Below are 16,635 nucleotides of genomic sequence, written 5' to 3' on the forward strand. Positions count from 1 at the left end.
CATAGGAAGAGTTAAGGGTCAGATCTGAGAGAAATTGCCAAAGAATTGGCTGGACTTGGTGAAAGCTTGTGTGGAGTGTGAATGCAGTTCTAGGCACTAATGGGCTGGTTAATAAGATGAAGAGAGGGAAGAGGAAGGAGAACCAAAAGATTGAAGGTAGTGGAGAAGCTGAGAAGGGCTGCTAATTTGTGGAGAAACTATTTTGATTTTTTACATTTCAAGTTTTAAGGATTAGTGAGATGTGTAAGTGGAAATGCTTTATGAACTGGAAATGGCAGATGGGGAGGAGACTCTTACTCTCATAATTTCAAAGTCTGCCTTTCTTTCCCTACAGACCTCTTCTCTCCTCTCCTTTCTCCTTCATAGTCCTCCATCCGTACCGTCTTATGTGGCTTAAAATTTATCACTGACTCGGGACACCTGGCTGGCTCAACTGGTAGAGCATGCAGTTCAGTCTCAGGGTTATGAGTTCTAGCTCCACATTGGGGGTGGAGCCTACTTAAATCAGCTGGTTAAGCATCTGACTCTTGGTTTCGGCTCAGGTTGTGATCTCATGGGTTGTGGGATTGAACCCTGCTTGGGGCTCCTCCATCAGCAGGGAGTCTGCTTGAAAGATTCTCTCCCTCTGCCCCTCCCCCCCACTGGTGCACACTTTCTCTCACTCTCTCAAAATAAATAAATAAATCTTAAAAAAATTATCACTCACTCAACATGCTCTTCGTGGGTTGACGGAAAGCACTGCTCTACATCTTCCCCATTCTAGGAACTAGGCAGACTGAGCAGCCCCCATCTGAAACATTGGTTGCTATGGTAGAATGAAACAGTGGTGAATTGTGCTTCTTATAATTTCTAATATCTGGAAGTGATTCATGTCGTTTTGCTCATATTTCATTGCCCCTCCCTCAGCCTAACTTCAAAGAAATCAGGAGGGACGATCTAGTGCCTAGGATGAGAACTAGAAATATTTGCCAACAACTAATGATAACTAAAGGCCTTGATTATTAATTCATTCTAACATAAACCTGACCTAGGATTTCACATTCTGGAAATTTAAAGTTTGTGAACTTCAGGAGCACCTGGCTGGCTCAGTAAGTAAAGTGTGCAACTCTTGATCTTGGGGTTGTGAGTTTGAGCCCCACATTACATGTAGAGTTTACTTAAAAAAAATTAAAGTTTGTGAACTTCAGACTTGTATATTCTTGGGAGAATATATCAAAAAGAAATTAGGGGGTACCTGGGTGGCTCAGTTGGTTGAGTGTCTGACTCTTGGTTTTGGCTTAGGTCATGATCTCCCAGTTGTGAGATCGGGCCCATCATTGGGCTCCACACTCAGCACCGAGTCTGCTTGGAATTTTTTCCCTCTTCATCTCCCTCCCCCTCTGCCCCTCCCTCCGCTTGCACGTGCACTACCCCCCCCCCCCCCGCAAATGGGTGAATAAATAAAATCTTTTTTAAAAAAAGACATTAGGGGGCACCTGGGTGGGTCAGTCATTAAGCCTCTGCCATCGGCTCAGGTCATGATCCCAGGGTCCTGGGATCCAGCCCCGCATCAGGCTCCCTGCTCGGCGGGAAGCCTGCTTCTCCCTCTCCCACTTCCCCTGCTTATGTTCCCTCTTTCGCTGTCTCTCTGTCAGATAAATAAAATCTTAAAAAAAAAAAAAAGACATTGGAACTGCTGAATGGATTATACTTGTTTTTCAACTTCACCTGAACCGCTTATCATTTCCTTCCTTTCCAGCAGCCCTGTTCATTCTTTACTACCTGTCCAGCTAAGATTCCATGGTCTGTTGTTTCAGTTTAGTTTCTTGTCATTATTCTCTCTTTTACATGTCTATTTCAAGCATAGCTGGAGAAAAGCATGTAACCAGACTGGTACTTGTAGAAATTTATGATCAGCTGCCCCAGCTGGGTTTTCAACAGTCCTTACAAATTACAGTTCTCTAGACAACATATCTATTCCAACAGCTTTCAAACTTCTCCCCTCCTCAAGCCTTCCCCACTGCCTTTCCCCCATTTACATTCCTCTTCCTCTTCCTCCAGCCCAACAGGTGATCTTGTCTCCCTTTTGACCAAGAATTGGACATGAACTAATACAATTTTTTAAATGATTTTATTTATTTATTTGACAGAGAGAGAGATAGTGAGAGTAGGAACACAAGCAGGGGGAGTGGGAGGGAGAAGCAGGCCCCCCGCTGAGCAGGGAGCCCGATGCGGGGCTCGTTCCCAGGACCCTGGGATCATGACCTGAGCTGAAGGCAGATGCTTAATGACTGAGCCACCCAGGCGCCCCCTAATATAATTTTTATTACCAAATCTGTAGGCATACCTACTTCTCTAACCATATGTCTTCCCTCCTTGTTGGAATAAAAAAAAAGTTCCTACTTTCCCCAGGACCAGCCTCTGTACCTGTTTTCTGGATCTAATTTTCTCCACCTTTTCAAAGACCTTGTACTATTATTAACCCAGTCTCCTTCTTATGTTCAACCTGTCTCTACTTGCTCCTCAGCACTTAAAAAATGCTTGCATCTTTTCTTCCTTTACCAGTTACATTTCTTGGAAAGAGAATTGCCTTGGTTCACATTTGGATTTTCTCTTTTACTCTGATATCTCAGCCTCTTTTCACCCAGCTTTCTGTGCTCTTGGCTTCCATGACACCAGACTCTCTTGTTTTTCTTCTCTCAGTTCTTCTTAGTCTTCTTTGCTGGCTTTGCCTCTATTCATCATTAAGTGTTATAGTTCATAGTTTCCTTTTTTTTTTTTTTTAAGATTTTATTTATCTGTGTGAGAGAGAGAGAGAGCATATGAGCAGGGGCAGAGGAAGAGGGAGAAGCAGGCTCCCTTGCTGAGCAAGGAGCCTGGTGTGGGACTTGATCCCAGGACACTGGGATCATGACCTGAGCCTAAGGCAGACACTTAATGACTGAGCCACCCAGGTGCCCCAAGAAGTTTAATTACCTACCTGACCTAGTATACGCACAGTGTCATGAGCACAGACTCTTGTGTAGGACTGCTTGGGAGAATATCCAGAATCTACTGTAGGCATATGAAATAGAGTACAGTTTCCTCATCTGTAAAATGTAAAACCCACATCATAGGATGGAATTAAATGCAGTGATACTTGTAAAACACTTAGGACAAGACCTAACACAAAATAAACATTAAAAAAAACATTTAATACCCATCAGTTAGTATTAATATCCCATTTTGATCCAGCTGGTATAGGTGCCAGCCAGACATGAGTAACCACTAAACCTGGCTGATTATCAGAATCACTTGAACTTTTAAAAAAAGATTTCTGGGCCCATCCCCAGACTACTAAATCACACCGGAGTGTAGTGGAGGAGGCAAGAATATGTTTTTCTTAGAGCTCCCTAGGTGATTCTGAGCATGATCCAGGTTTAGCAGTTAATATTACAGAAGATAGAATTGTCTCTAAAAATCATCTGAGTGTGAGATATAATAAGGAAAAATGTTTCTGATGTGGAGAAAAAGGAGCCAGAAATGACATCTGTAAAAAGCCAATTATATATAACCTTTGGGATCAATGGTCAAAGTTGTGCTGATTGCCCAAGAACAGGTCATAATGAAAGTGAAGCATGCACAGCTGAGCCATTTTCAAGGTCCCAGAATGAAAAGAGAAGCAGAGCAACTGAGCTGGTAACAGCTGCCAAAATTAATTCAAAGTAGCCATGTGGGATGGGGAAAGCATGAAAAGAGCTTCAGAAAGAGGTGGTAAAAATATAAAGATTAAGTTTTAGGGATTGAAGGAAAAAGATTAGAGGAAATTAGATGAAATAGCTGGGGATGAGCAAGAAATGCTATAGGAAAATATCAGGAGAAGGTAATTGTTACTAAAGAAAGAGATAAAGAACATGCGTCTTGGAAGAGAGGAAAAAGGTCTCAGGAATGATAGGAAACACATTTTAAGAGATTAACATGGAAAAGGTCAAAGACAGCATGGATAATCAGCCAATTATAGATGGACTCCAAATCCTAGAGAAACAAGCATTGCAGAAGGGGAGAGGGAAAGTAAAGCCTAAGGCAATGAAGTTGATAACAAGGGGAAATAAATGAGGGGGTTTAGAAGAAATCTTGAAGGATAATTAGAATTATACAAATATGAATAAAATACAATTTAAGGTAGAAAAATATGTAGTACAAAGAGTATGGAGCATGAGAATCTAGGGAGTCATTCAGCAAATGTTTACTGAGATGGATACACAGTGATGAGTGAGAGACACAGTGCCTGTTCTCATGAAATTCTCATTTCTGATAAACCTTGGGAGTAGAAGAGAAACAAGGTGACATTCTTACTGGAAATAGGACTGTGTGTGATAAAAGAATGTTTTGTTTTTGACAGGACTGAATATGAGGCTCTTCCCAGTAGACTTGAGTCAGGCAAGGCATTTTGAGCATTGTGAAGGTTTTTGAAGGATATGTTGGAATGTGGGTTGGAATCTATCTGACCATAGATGTAAATTAGGCAAAGGGATGGGGCTACGTTTGTGTGCACATATGCGTCTGTGTGTGTGCGTGTCTGTCTATCTAACACACACCCCTCATCCCCAAAGAAATTTGAAAGAGAAATTATTTGATATCTTTCTTGCATATTGTAAAAAGGGTATTTTGGCAAAAGTCTGAAAGTGACCAAAAGGGACATGTAAAGCTGGACAGTAAGAATCCTTTCATAAAATAAGGATTAAATAATACTTCTTAGAGTTTATGTACTGTTACCTGTCTGGAATATACTTAGAAAAAAAAGTATTCCTATAGCATTGCCAGTTCCAACAGAGTTTTTATGGTAAAATGAAATATCTTTTTTCCAATCATGAAATAGTGAGAACTTAAATTAGTTTCCAAACAACTGGGAAGTTTTGGCAGAGTCATTTAGAAGATAAGCAAATTCATGTTAGAACACAAGAAAATTAAAATTATGAGGAGGAATAATCGGAAGGTAAGGCAAGCTTCCTTTTGAAGGTGATGAGATGGTGGAAGTATTAAAGGAATTGAAGGCTCTCAGAGGAAGGGTTAAAGCCAAAGGAGTTAAAGAACTAAAGAGACCTATCTCTATGCAGAAATGATTAATGAAAAGCTTAAAAGGAAAGGAAAATAAAGTTGAAGAAATTAGTGCAAATAAAAAAAATCAGAAACCAAATGGGTAAAGTCTTCATAAACAGACTCAAAATGGTAGAAAACGTAAGATTAAAGCCAAAATTAAGTCATTGCTTTATATTCTTAGATTTTGCCAGAATACAAAGGAGTGTCATGATAGCTAAAAACACATTCAGATTTCCTTGAAAGGATAACATTGAATATTAGAGAAGGATTCTTTATGAAACCATTTTAGGAGCTAGATAAGAATTGGAGGGGGGCGGTGAGGTGTATATATGGAGAGAAGAGGGATCAGATGCCTGTGATACTGCGATGTCAAAAAGATGAACAGATAGTTTAGTAGCAGACATCTAGATTCTGAAAGTGAGCAATATAGTAAAATTGTTGTAGAGGGAAGAGAACTTCTGGGTTTAATGATCTACCAGCTGGGCTCTGTGAGATCTTTGAGCAAATCCTTGGCACCTCTGTTCAAAGGCATATGGAAGGTGAGATAACTTGCACAATGAAACTAGTGTTAATAGGAAGTGAGAGAAATTGGGAACTGGTACTTGCCAATAATACTAAACACTAAATATAAGATTATTGTGAGACTCCTGTGGGAAAGATTGACAGGAATAATAGAGAACATGAGATGCCAAGGGAATGCTATAAGGGGGGGGTCTGAGAAGCTAACTGAAAAATTCTTACATGGCAAAGGAATGGGGTGGAAAATAAATTCATTATGCTGGGTTAAGAAAAGGCTTTTATTTAGACAAGCTATGATTTTCTCTGTAATACCATGTAAAATATATTGTTCCAGAGCAGCTTTTGAAATGTGAGGACTTTATATATGAGCCATTGGGATCAGCATCTCCATTCTCAATAAAGAAGATTGAAGAGAAAATTAAAGTGATAAGAGTAAAGCAGTACTGCTCATATAATCCTGTACTATTTTTGTGGTCTGTAGATTGAATTTCCCTTCCTCCATTAAAAAATTTCCTAAGACTATAAGGATACAAAAGAGACAGTTCATGGAAGCTGAGGCCACTAACAGCCTAGCATTCAAGAACAGCATCTCTAGCAATTTAAAAAGCAAGTTTAAAATAGAGTGTAGAGAAGTTGGAATAACATCATAAAAATAGATAAAAAACAAAGTAATGCTAACTTGTTGAAAACAAGAAAAAAGATGGTTATGTTCTTTGGAGGGGCAAAAAATGCAAAAAAAAAATTGGATCATGAAAATAAAGGAAGTGGGAAAGAATGTAACGTAGACTAATTACAAATGATTGGAGAGCAGTTCTTAGTGGTCAGCTGATCACATAGCAATTGGTGTCAGTTTCTCCTGCTGCCTTTGCAGCTTTCCATCAGTGATCTCATTCCCTTGGCTTTAATTGTCATTCATATGCTAATGAATCTCAATTCACTGGTGCCCAAGCTCCAGACCTCTTCCAGATCTCTTCTTGGGTGTGTAACAAGTGCCTCATATTCAACAGATTCGAATCTGAAAAAATCATCCCCCCACTTCTCCATCCCACCCCAAGTCTCTTTTTCCTGCTTCCCTATTGGGGAGTAGTACTGCAACCTTACTCATCTAGTTTCCTACTTTAGAAATCTAACCATCATCTTTGATGTTTCTTCTTTTACCCCTGTATCTACTCAGTCAGCAAGATTATTCATTCTTCCTCTTTCATATTTCCCAAATATATTTATTTCTCTGTTCTCATTCTATTAGTTTAGATCAGAGGTTGGCATATTGTAAATATGTTAGGCTTTGCAGACCATATGGTCTTTGTCACAATCACTGTAGTTCCATAACAGGCAGAGACGACATGTAAATGAATGGGTGTGGCCGTTTCCCATAAAACTTTATTTATAGACACTGAAATTTGCATTTTATTTAATTCACAAAATATTACTCTTCTTTTAATTTCCCAACCATTTAAAAATGTATAAACCATCCTTAGTTTGTCATCCCTACCAAACAGGAAGCAGGCCAGATTTGGCTCACAGGCCCATAGTGTGCCCACCCCTGGCTTAGACCATTTTCTCACCTGAAATGCAACAGTAGTCTCCTGTTGTCCTACCCGGTCTCCCTCTCTCTCGTCTTGTCCCTCTGGTCCACTCATCACACTGAAGCCAGGTTGCCAATTGGATCTCTTAACCTTGCTTGAAGTCCTTTAAAGGTTGACCATAGCCGTTGGAACGTATCCACATTTTTTGGCAAGACCCTTCATAATGTGGACCTTGCTTACCTTTCTATCCATATTTCTTGCCACTTCTTTCTCTCTGTTCCAGCTGCTTGGAACTGCTTGAAGTTTTTGAAATGTGTAGTATTTTTAACTTCTAAGTTTTGACACATACCTTGAATATCTTTCCTCCTTACCCTCTGCCTACTTCCACCTGGCAAAACACTACTTTTCCTACTGGACATATTTTAGCTATCATCTCCAGAAGCCACCCCTCACTTCCCTAAGGCATTTCATCCTCTTAAGGATTTAAGTGCTTCTACTAAGTTCTCCTGTCATACCTGTAGGACCTAATAATAGCATTTATTTTACTGTATTATAATTGACTAGTTACTTGACTGCCTCTCCTAAATAATAAACTCCTTGAGTGCCTGGAGTTTGTCCATTATTCTATCCCCAGTTTCATATCCGGTCCCTGTAATACCATTGGCATTTTCATTTCTATTTTTTTGCATTAAAAATTTGAGATATTATTCATATTATCATAAAACTTAACCTTTTAAGGTGTACAGTTCAGTTTTTTTTTTCAGTTCAGTTTGGTTTTTAGTGTATTCACAGTACTATGCAGCCATCACCACTAATTCCAGAACATTTTCATCACCACAAGAAGAAACCCTATGTCCTTTTGTGACTGGCTTTTTTTACTTACCATATATAATGTTTTCAAGGCTCATCCATACTGTAGCATGTACCAGTACTTCATTCCTTTTTATGACTGAATATCTAATTCATATTTTAAACTTCATTCTTCAAAGCCACCAGGATTCTAGGGGAAAAGGAAGCAGGACCCCTAGATTCCCACTCCTGCTTCAACTAGAACAGGTATGCTTTCATTAGTTATTTGTTGTGGATAAACTTTCATATGAAATTTGAAAGTTATTGGCTCTCTGTTTGAAGAGTAGATTCTTCTTAGGGCTGAAGGGCACTCCATGGACTTTTTCTCAAACCTTCTTTCCCATTGTTTTTTGCCCTGTATTATGTGCTATAACCAAACAGTATTTTGATCAGGTCTTCATATGTGCCTCATGTCTTTCTTGCCTCTCTAACTTTTCTTACACCGTACCCTCTATCTAAAATGTCCTTTTCTACCGATTTACAATTTTACCTAGCCTTCAATGCCTAATTCAGATAAAATCCCTTCCATAAAGTTTTCCCTGATCACATCAGCTAAGAATCATCTCTGAATTCCTACAGTAATTATACTGCTTTAGGTGCTGCTTTGCCTACTGATTCCTTGAGGCTGCTCTCATGTTTTCCAATTGTTTTCTATTCTCCCATCCAGTACCTGTGTGGTAACTTTTTTTAAATGTAAATGAAAGTGGCGTGGCCACTTTTGAAAAGGAACAGTCTCACTCTAGGACATTTATCTCAGAGAAATGAAAGTTAACATTCATGTAAAAATCTGAACATAATTTTTCATAGCCCCTGTATTTGTAATAGCTAAAAAGTAGAAACCACAAAAATGTTACACAATAGTTGAATGCTTTAAACAAATGGTAGTACATTCATATCATGGAATACTACTCAGCAATAAAAAGGAATGGACTATTGATATATGCAACAACTATGTGTTATGCTGAGTAAAAACATCTTAAAAGGTCACATGTTATATGATTCCGTTTATATAACATGCTTGAATGACAAAGTTGCAGAGATGGAGGACAAATTAATAGTTACAAGGAATTAGAAATGGTGTGAGGAAGGAGGATAGATTTGACTATAAAGGACAGTATGAGGGACATCTTTGTGATGATAGATAATTCTGTATCTTGGTTTTGGTGGTGGTTATATGAATCTATACATATGACAAAATGACATAGAATTATACTTACATGTTGTACCAATGTCAGATTCCTGGTTTAGATGTTATTACAAAGTTATATAGGATGTACCTACTGGGGGAATTGTGTGAAGGGTACATGGGACTTCTGTGCTATCTTTTCAATTTTTTACAAATCTATAATTATTTCAAACTAAGAATTTTAAGACTTTCTCTTCAGAGATTGAGGAGGTATTTATCATGATCAGTTTGGTACTCATGGTGCTGCTTCTGTTCAATATGATCTGTCTATGCTTTCAAAGTAAAGTTACTCTTGAGGTTGACAAGAGAACCTGTTTGTAGCGATGTTTTAGTTGCATTTAACAACTGGGTGAAACCTCTTGAAGCAAGAACTGGTACAGTAGTTCTTTGTGGATGAATCCTAGCTTTCCAAGGCCTTACTTTAATTTTTAAATTAAGTGCTAAGCCTGGGGTGCCTGGCTGCTCAGTCAGTGGAGTTTGCAACTCTTGATCTCAGGGTTGTGAGTTGGAGCCCCATGTTGGGTGTAGAGCTTACTTTAAAAAAAAAAAAGTTTTAAATTAAGTGCTAAGCCTTAATTTGAGTCATATTTTGGTATACTTCTAAGTTATTATTGTTCTTGTATGCTGGCTCTTGAAGGGCAGTGACCACAACAACAGGTCCTGTGTAGTATCTCTCATCCTATGGGAGCTTAATAAGCATCAGTTACTTTTGATTTGCCATTAACTGACTCAAACAATTAATTCTTTTCTTAATATAGAGTTAGTAAGAGGTCTCTTCTGGTAAGATTTTGAAAAAAGATCTCATTAAGCAATATTTAACTCAAACTTTTAAATGTTTGAAAGTTATTAGATTATATATTAAGTAAAATGAATATTCTTTTGTAAATTTAAAATGAGTATTACAAAATCAGAATTTATCTCTAATTCTTTTTGGAAAGGGGCAGGTTTGTATAAGTTAAGGATTTTTCTTTTGCATTTATGATCAAGCTCAAAGTAAATATGAGCAAAAGGAAATATGAGTAAACTGCAAATTCTGTAGTAAAATGAAACTTAATTTTTTTTCAGGTTAAACTGCAGAGCAACATATCGTATCAGATGGCAGATATACATCATTTAAAGGGTAAGAAACTTAATTACAGATTAAAGATAAATAAAGGTAACTAAATGTCTAAAATCCTCAAGAATCAAATAGTTAGCTAAATGAAGTAAAAATTTTTGAACAAAGCTCCTCTGATGGCAAGATGGTTGTCCTTTTAAGATAGAATAAAAAATTGTAATGTTGCTTTATATACATATATAATAAATGCAAGTTAAAATTTGCATTTAAATCTTGTGTGGTAGACTGATTTCATGCAATGAAATGTTAAAAGATGCATCAAAGAAAATTGAGCTGTAGCTTCAGAAGCTATCAAATTTCTAGGGAAAAGGTAAGGGATAATCCCTCTGTACTGTGTCCAATTGCTAAAATAATCCATTCAGGTCTAGGGAAACTTTGGACAGGTCCTCCATGCTTAATGTTTTAGATACACTGGGAATAGAAACTTAGAACAGAAAGAAAACTTGAAGCCAGAAAGAAACCAAGAGATATATGTTCCCCCCTCCTTAGATGAAGTAATAGATGACAAAAGCTTTTATAAAAAATAATAATAGTTAAGGAGAATAAACTCTATACTTTCCTTACATTACTTCACACTATCACCAGCCTTTGGAATTTGGGGTCTGAAGAGCACCCCCCTTCTCCCTCCCACCCTTTAATTACAACACTGTATTATTTTAAAACTTTGCAACAGTGACTCTTAAGTTTTTGTATGTGGGTAATAAATGCTTTGTAATTTCATAAATATATCTTTATTCTATAATCATTTTAACCCTCTTTAGGTAGAATTAGATGATACATATTTATTATCCTCTTGAAGAAGCCAACCTGAGCTAGCTTTGTAATTTATTGAAGTTTTGCTCTTCACCTAGCAAAACCATTATTTTTGTGTGTGTGTGTTGTAACTTGAAAATAGAAATTATTAATTTTTTACTGTCTATGATTTAGAACAGCTTTGACTTTCTCTTAGAAATTTACTTCCTGGTGGCCACATCTGTTTTTGTTGCATTTGTGTCCATATTCTACTCTTTGTGACTCATAGGAGTACATTAGGATGACACAGAAGATGTCACTCTGTCAGTGCTGCTTCCTGCTTGCTATTTTTACAAATGTTTCTGCTTGTCATCAAAGTATATTTCTATTAAGTAATCATAGATTAGTTGAATAAGAAGTCCAGTGGCTTCTGCTAGTCTATGCCAAAGAAAATGACAGCCTATGTTACTGAGTAAAAATCTTTATTGTATTGTGTGTATTGAAGTAGCTCTTGAGATATTTGGAAATTTTTTATGATAATCTTCGGTAAAAAAGGCTTTGATTTGAACTCATAACTGTACAACTTTTGGTTTAGTGCACTTACTGAAGCTTGGACTCAAGATTGGATATCTTTTCAAATGGACTTTTGCACTTTAGGAAATATTTCTACTGAAACAAACTTCAAATCAACTATAAAATCCAAATTGGACTATTTTCATTGAAATTAATACTGGATATAATGGAATTCATACACACTAAGACTCTTTTAAAAAACATTGTGGTAGTTAATATTTTTTTGGAAATGAAAGGAATAAGAGTTGGTTTTTAATCCCTGAGATAACAAAATAACATTCTAGTATACACCAGTTTATCTTGAATAGCTCACCTTATTTTTATGCATATTACTGAAAGGAAATTTGAAATAAAAATTTTCTAGAAGTAATTTTTTTTTTTTTTTTGCTTTAAATGTTGGTTCTAGGCAACCCATTTTTTAACTACATCCCTAATCTTTTGAAGTTAAATTGAAGGAGCATGGCCATGCCTTTCTGTAATATACCTTGGTGTTACTGCCAGAAGTAGAACGTTCTGCACAATCAGCTGTGGACCTGATCTCATGTTAAGTTACTCTGAGAATCTTGCTGTGGTGACCTGGAGTAGCCACAGTAGACAGAGTATCTTTGGGTTCAAAATAAAACACGGGTGCCTGGCTGGCTCAGTTGGGTAGAGCATGCAACTTTCGATCTTGGGGTCGTGAGTTTGAGCCCCATGTTGGGTGTGGAGCCTATTTTAAAAGTAAAATACACTACAAGAAAGAAGGTAGAATAAAGACATTTAAAAAAAATAAAAAAGAAAGAAAGAAAACACATTAGTTGAAGGTAAAATTGAGATATAGGAAAATTTTGTCTTTAGTTTTGCTCTCTGATCTATTTACTTTTCCCCTTTTCAGGTCTTTGTGTTGACTCACCCAAAGCACCAATGAGCTCCCTGCTTTATAATCCTTTCCCTATATTCAAACAGGAAAGAATCTGATATTTTACATGGACTGGAACTCACTCATACTGATGTTTTATTTTTCCTTGTCAATTGTATTTTAAGCCTTTTGTCTCCATTTAGAAATAAAACTACTTTTTTTTTTAAGATTTTATTTACTTATTTGACAGAAAGAGATACAGAGAGAGAGGGAACACAAGCAGGGGGAGTGGGAGAGGGAGAAGCAGGCTTCCCGCAGAGCAGGGAGCCCGATGTGGGGCTCGATCCCAGGACCCTGGGATCGTGACCTGAGCCGAAGTTAGAAGCTTAACGACTGAGCCACCCAGACGCCCCTAAAACTACTTCTTGATAAAGGAATTTCAAATGTTATTAGTGAAAACCTTTGTGGGAAGGAGGAGAAGCCATCCCAAATCTTGAAATCATACTAAGCCTCAGGTTCATTCTGAAGATAGACTTAACTACTTCAGTTATTTTATGATGTGGGAAAAAGAAGCCTACAGACCACCAGTTGAGGTACATTCTCTAGTAACTGCTTGCTGGTGCTTTTTTTTTTAATTGCGGTAACTTTTCAGTTCTAGAACCTTTCCTGCCTGAATACAGGTTCACTGAACTGGCTAAATATCTGTAGGCTACAAGGCTTTTTGACACTGCCTCTTGCTGAGATCTCATTGTCTCTGTAGAATCAACAGCCATAGCTGAGGCCAGAGTTTCTGCTACCTCTAGTCCTCTATATCTTAGGAGATGGGGCCAGGGATCAAGTAATGTGTTATTCAGGGATACTTGGTGTCAGATTTGCTATTTTTGTCTGAGGTAGATGTCATAGATGAAAAACTGTGGAGATCAACCATGTTTACATATTGGAGAATTAATAGAGTAAGAAGAAATTTAAGATGTGGCTTGACTAAACTTACAGAAACAGAATGGAATGGTGGTTACCAGGGGTTGGGAGTAGGATGGGGAGAATGAGGAGATATTGGTCAAAGTGTACAGACTCTCAGTTATAAAATGAGTAAGTTTGGGGGATCTAATAAACAACACAGTGATTATAGTTAACAGTACTCTATTAGGTACTTGAAAATTGCTAAGAGAGTAGATCTTAAACGTTCTCACCACAAAAAGAAATGGTGATTATGTGAGACAATGGAGGTGTTAGCTAGTGCTTCAGTGGAAGTCATTCACAGTAGGGAAGTGAATTAAATCAACATGTTGTACATCTTAAATTTATACAGTGTTATAGCTCAAAAATTTTTTAAATAAAAATATGTGGCTTGAATATGTAAACATGATTATCAACTACAAACATTTTATGTGAATCATTAACTTTTTACACCTATTATACTATACAATAACTATTGATACACACATTGTTAAATGTTCTATTTATACACTTCAGCAAATGTTCATCTGACCTTAAAATGTTTATTTGTTGTCATTGTCACAGTTACGATTCCACAATAAAATTTAGAAAGTAGAGAAAAAAATATGCTCAGAATCCCACCGCTAAACATAATCACTGGTAGCACTTTGATATATTTTTATTTTAATCCAGTTCTTTACATGTATATAATTACATTATAAATATATTTTACCTCTGCTTTTTGAAAGCTTATATCCCAAGCATTTTTGGAGTGCCCTTAAAGTAATAAGACTGATTTTAGAAGCCTTCCATGAAAAGTAGATGTTATAATATTGGTATATTATGGTTAGATATATTTAGTCTTTTTTTTTTTAAGTAATTCTTTTTTTTTTCTAAGATTTTATTTATTTATTTGACAGAGAGAGACACAGCTAGAGAGGGAACACAAGCAGAGGGAGTGGGAGACAGAGAAGCAAGCTTCCCACTGAGCAGGGAGCCCGATGCGGGGCTCGATCCCGGGACCATGACCTAAGCCAAAGGCAGACGCTTAACGACTGAGCCACCCAGGTGCCCCTAGATATATTTAGTCTTAAGAAACGTTACTTATGCAGAAAAAAACCTCTGTTGCCATTTATAAAAATTAAGACTTTCTTAACTACTACTTTTGCTTACTGCTAAAGCTGTTAGCTAATTTTTTAAATCTTCTTTTTCAGAAACTGATGTTTCTCTTCTCTGGCTGAATTTCTTTTATTTGTAGGGTCATGTGATGAGGGAGCAACTCTAGAAAATGTGGGGTGGGTGATTGTGGATTAAATGTGAACAAAAGAGCATCTGGGGCGCCTGTGTGGCTCAGTTGGTTAAGCTTCCAACTCTTGATTTTACTCGGGTCATGATCTCAGAGTTGTGAGATCAAGCCTGGCCCTGGCTCCTGCTCTGCATTGGGCATGGAGCCTACTTAAGATTCTCTTTCCCTCTCTCTCTCTACCCCTCCCCACCCTCTCCCTCTCGGGGGGGAAAAAAGGTGCATCTGGCCCCACTTTTAATCTACTCTTCAGCTTGGAACTTCGTGTTGTTCATTACAACTAAAACTTCAAGCTCTTGTCCAGAAGTTATGAGCTTTGAAAATATAATTATAGTATATGTGGTCCTAGCTTTAGCAGCAGAACTAGAAATGAGATCCAAAGTGATTGGCACTTAACTTGGGAGTCAAATGTTATTAAAATGAAAAAGAAACCTTGAATTCTTTATCCATAGCCAACACCTCTAAAAAATATTCCCCACTCCCCTTTTATAAAGCAGATAGGTTTAAAGAGTTAAGTAGGGTTTTTTGGTTTTTGTCTTTTGTCTTTTTTTGGTACTGTTTCCACAGTTAGTATATTACCTACATAATATGAAAAAATGTATAATTTTTAAATATTTCTGATTGATGTCAAAGCCACTGAGGCTGTCTTTTTTTTTTTAATTTATTTGAGAGAGAGAGAGAAAGAGAGAAAACGTGTGCACGCAAGCAGGGGGAGGGTCAGAGGGAGAGAGGGAATCCCAAGCCAACTCCCCGCTGAATTTGGAGCCCAGTGTGAGGCATGATTCCACAACCCATGAGGTCATGACCTGAGCTGAAACCAAGAGTTGGAAGCCCAACCAACTGAGCCACTCAGGTGTCCCAAGGCTATCTTGTTTTTAAAATAAATTTTATTGCTGGGGCGCCTGGGTGGCTCAGTCTGTTAAGCCTCCGACTCTTGGTTTTGGCTCAGGTCATGATCTCAGGGTCATGAGATGGAGCCCCCCGTTGGGCTCCTTCTCAGTGCAGAGTCTGCCTGAGATTCTCTCCCTCTCCCTTTGCCCCTCCCCCTGCTCACTTCCCTTTCCCCACCTCAAATAAATAGATAAATCTTAAAAAAATTTTTTATTGCCCATGGGTTATAAAAGGCAATTAAATGTGGTACTAATTATATAATTTAACTGCCTGAGAGTTTGAGTAAAGAAATTGAGAAGTGTATATAAATTTTAAAAATCCCATAACTTCTTGATAAAAAGTATTAGAATGAGTAAACTTTATTCCTTTGATTCTTACCTTATGTGGATAGAGCAACTTGCTGAACTTCGTCAGGAGTTTCTTCGACAAGAAGACCAGCTTCAGGACTATAGGAAGAACACTACTTACCTTGTGAAGAGGTTAGAATATGAGAGGTGAGATGCTATATGCAACAAATAGCTATGAATCTGGGATATCTGTCCAACTTTTGGACCATTTATTTCTTCCTTTCTGGTTTCTGTTTTTCTTTTCTTCTTTCATTTCCTTAGGTCTTTTAAATTCCTTTTCTGTTGTCTTTCTGTGCCTCTTTGAGACCCACACTCTTTTATTGTGATATGTTAAACGCCATGAAAATATCTTTTACAAGATATGTGTAGTCTGCCCATGTAGAAGAGTTTGTTGTGAGCCAGAAAATCGTTCAAGGCCTGAGTTTCATTGCATTAGATGTGCAAAGACCAACAGGAGAATCTGTGGTTCTCTATGAGGGGCATCCAGAAGACGAAGCCAACACTGAGAGGTGTTCCCAGAACAGCTGAGGGACTGAGTGCGAGCTGCTGCTTCTGCTCTGCATTTCAGTCCTCTTGCGTATACCTCTACACTCAGTTGGTGAGGAGGTCGGGGAACCTCTTTCTGGCAATCACTCTTTAAAAACTTTTCTTATGTCTTTAATTAGTTTTATAATGAAAGGTTTTTTTTAGGTCTACATACCCAAAATTAGAAAGATGAACCATATTTTCAAGCACCATGTATCCATTTCTGGCTTCTTAC

General features: G+C 37.6%; 1 protein-coding gene across 2 annotated transcripts in view; it reads left to right on the forward strand.

Annotated features, from left to right (window-relative positions):
• The window catches only part of GOLM2 (golgi membrane protein 2), a 119,049-nt gene that overhangs the window by 27,157 nt on the left and 75,257 nt on the right, over window positions 1-16,635 (forward strand). For both annotated transcript variants that reach the window (XM_028126726.2, XM_028126727.2), the window contains exons 2-3: window positions 10,204-10,258; window positions 15,920-16,022. In XM_028126726.2, coding sequence (XP_027982527.1) covers window positions 10,204-10,258; window positions 15,920-16,022 — 158 coding nt within the window. The remainder of the gene's footprint in view (window positions 1-10,203; window positions 10,259-15,919; window positions 16,023-16,635) is intronic.

Source organism: Eumetopias jubatus, unplaced genomic scaffold (assembly GCF_037043125.1).
Source record: "Eumetopias jubatus isolate StellerSeaLion01/CBP00866 unplaced genomic scaffold, mEumJub1_p1.0 scaffold_7, whole genome shotgun sequence".
NCBI lineage: Eukaryota > Metazoa > Chordata > Mammalia > Carnivora > Otariidae > Eumetopias > Eumetopias jubatus.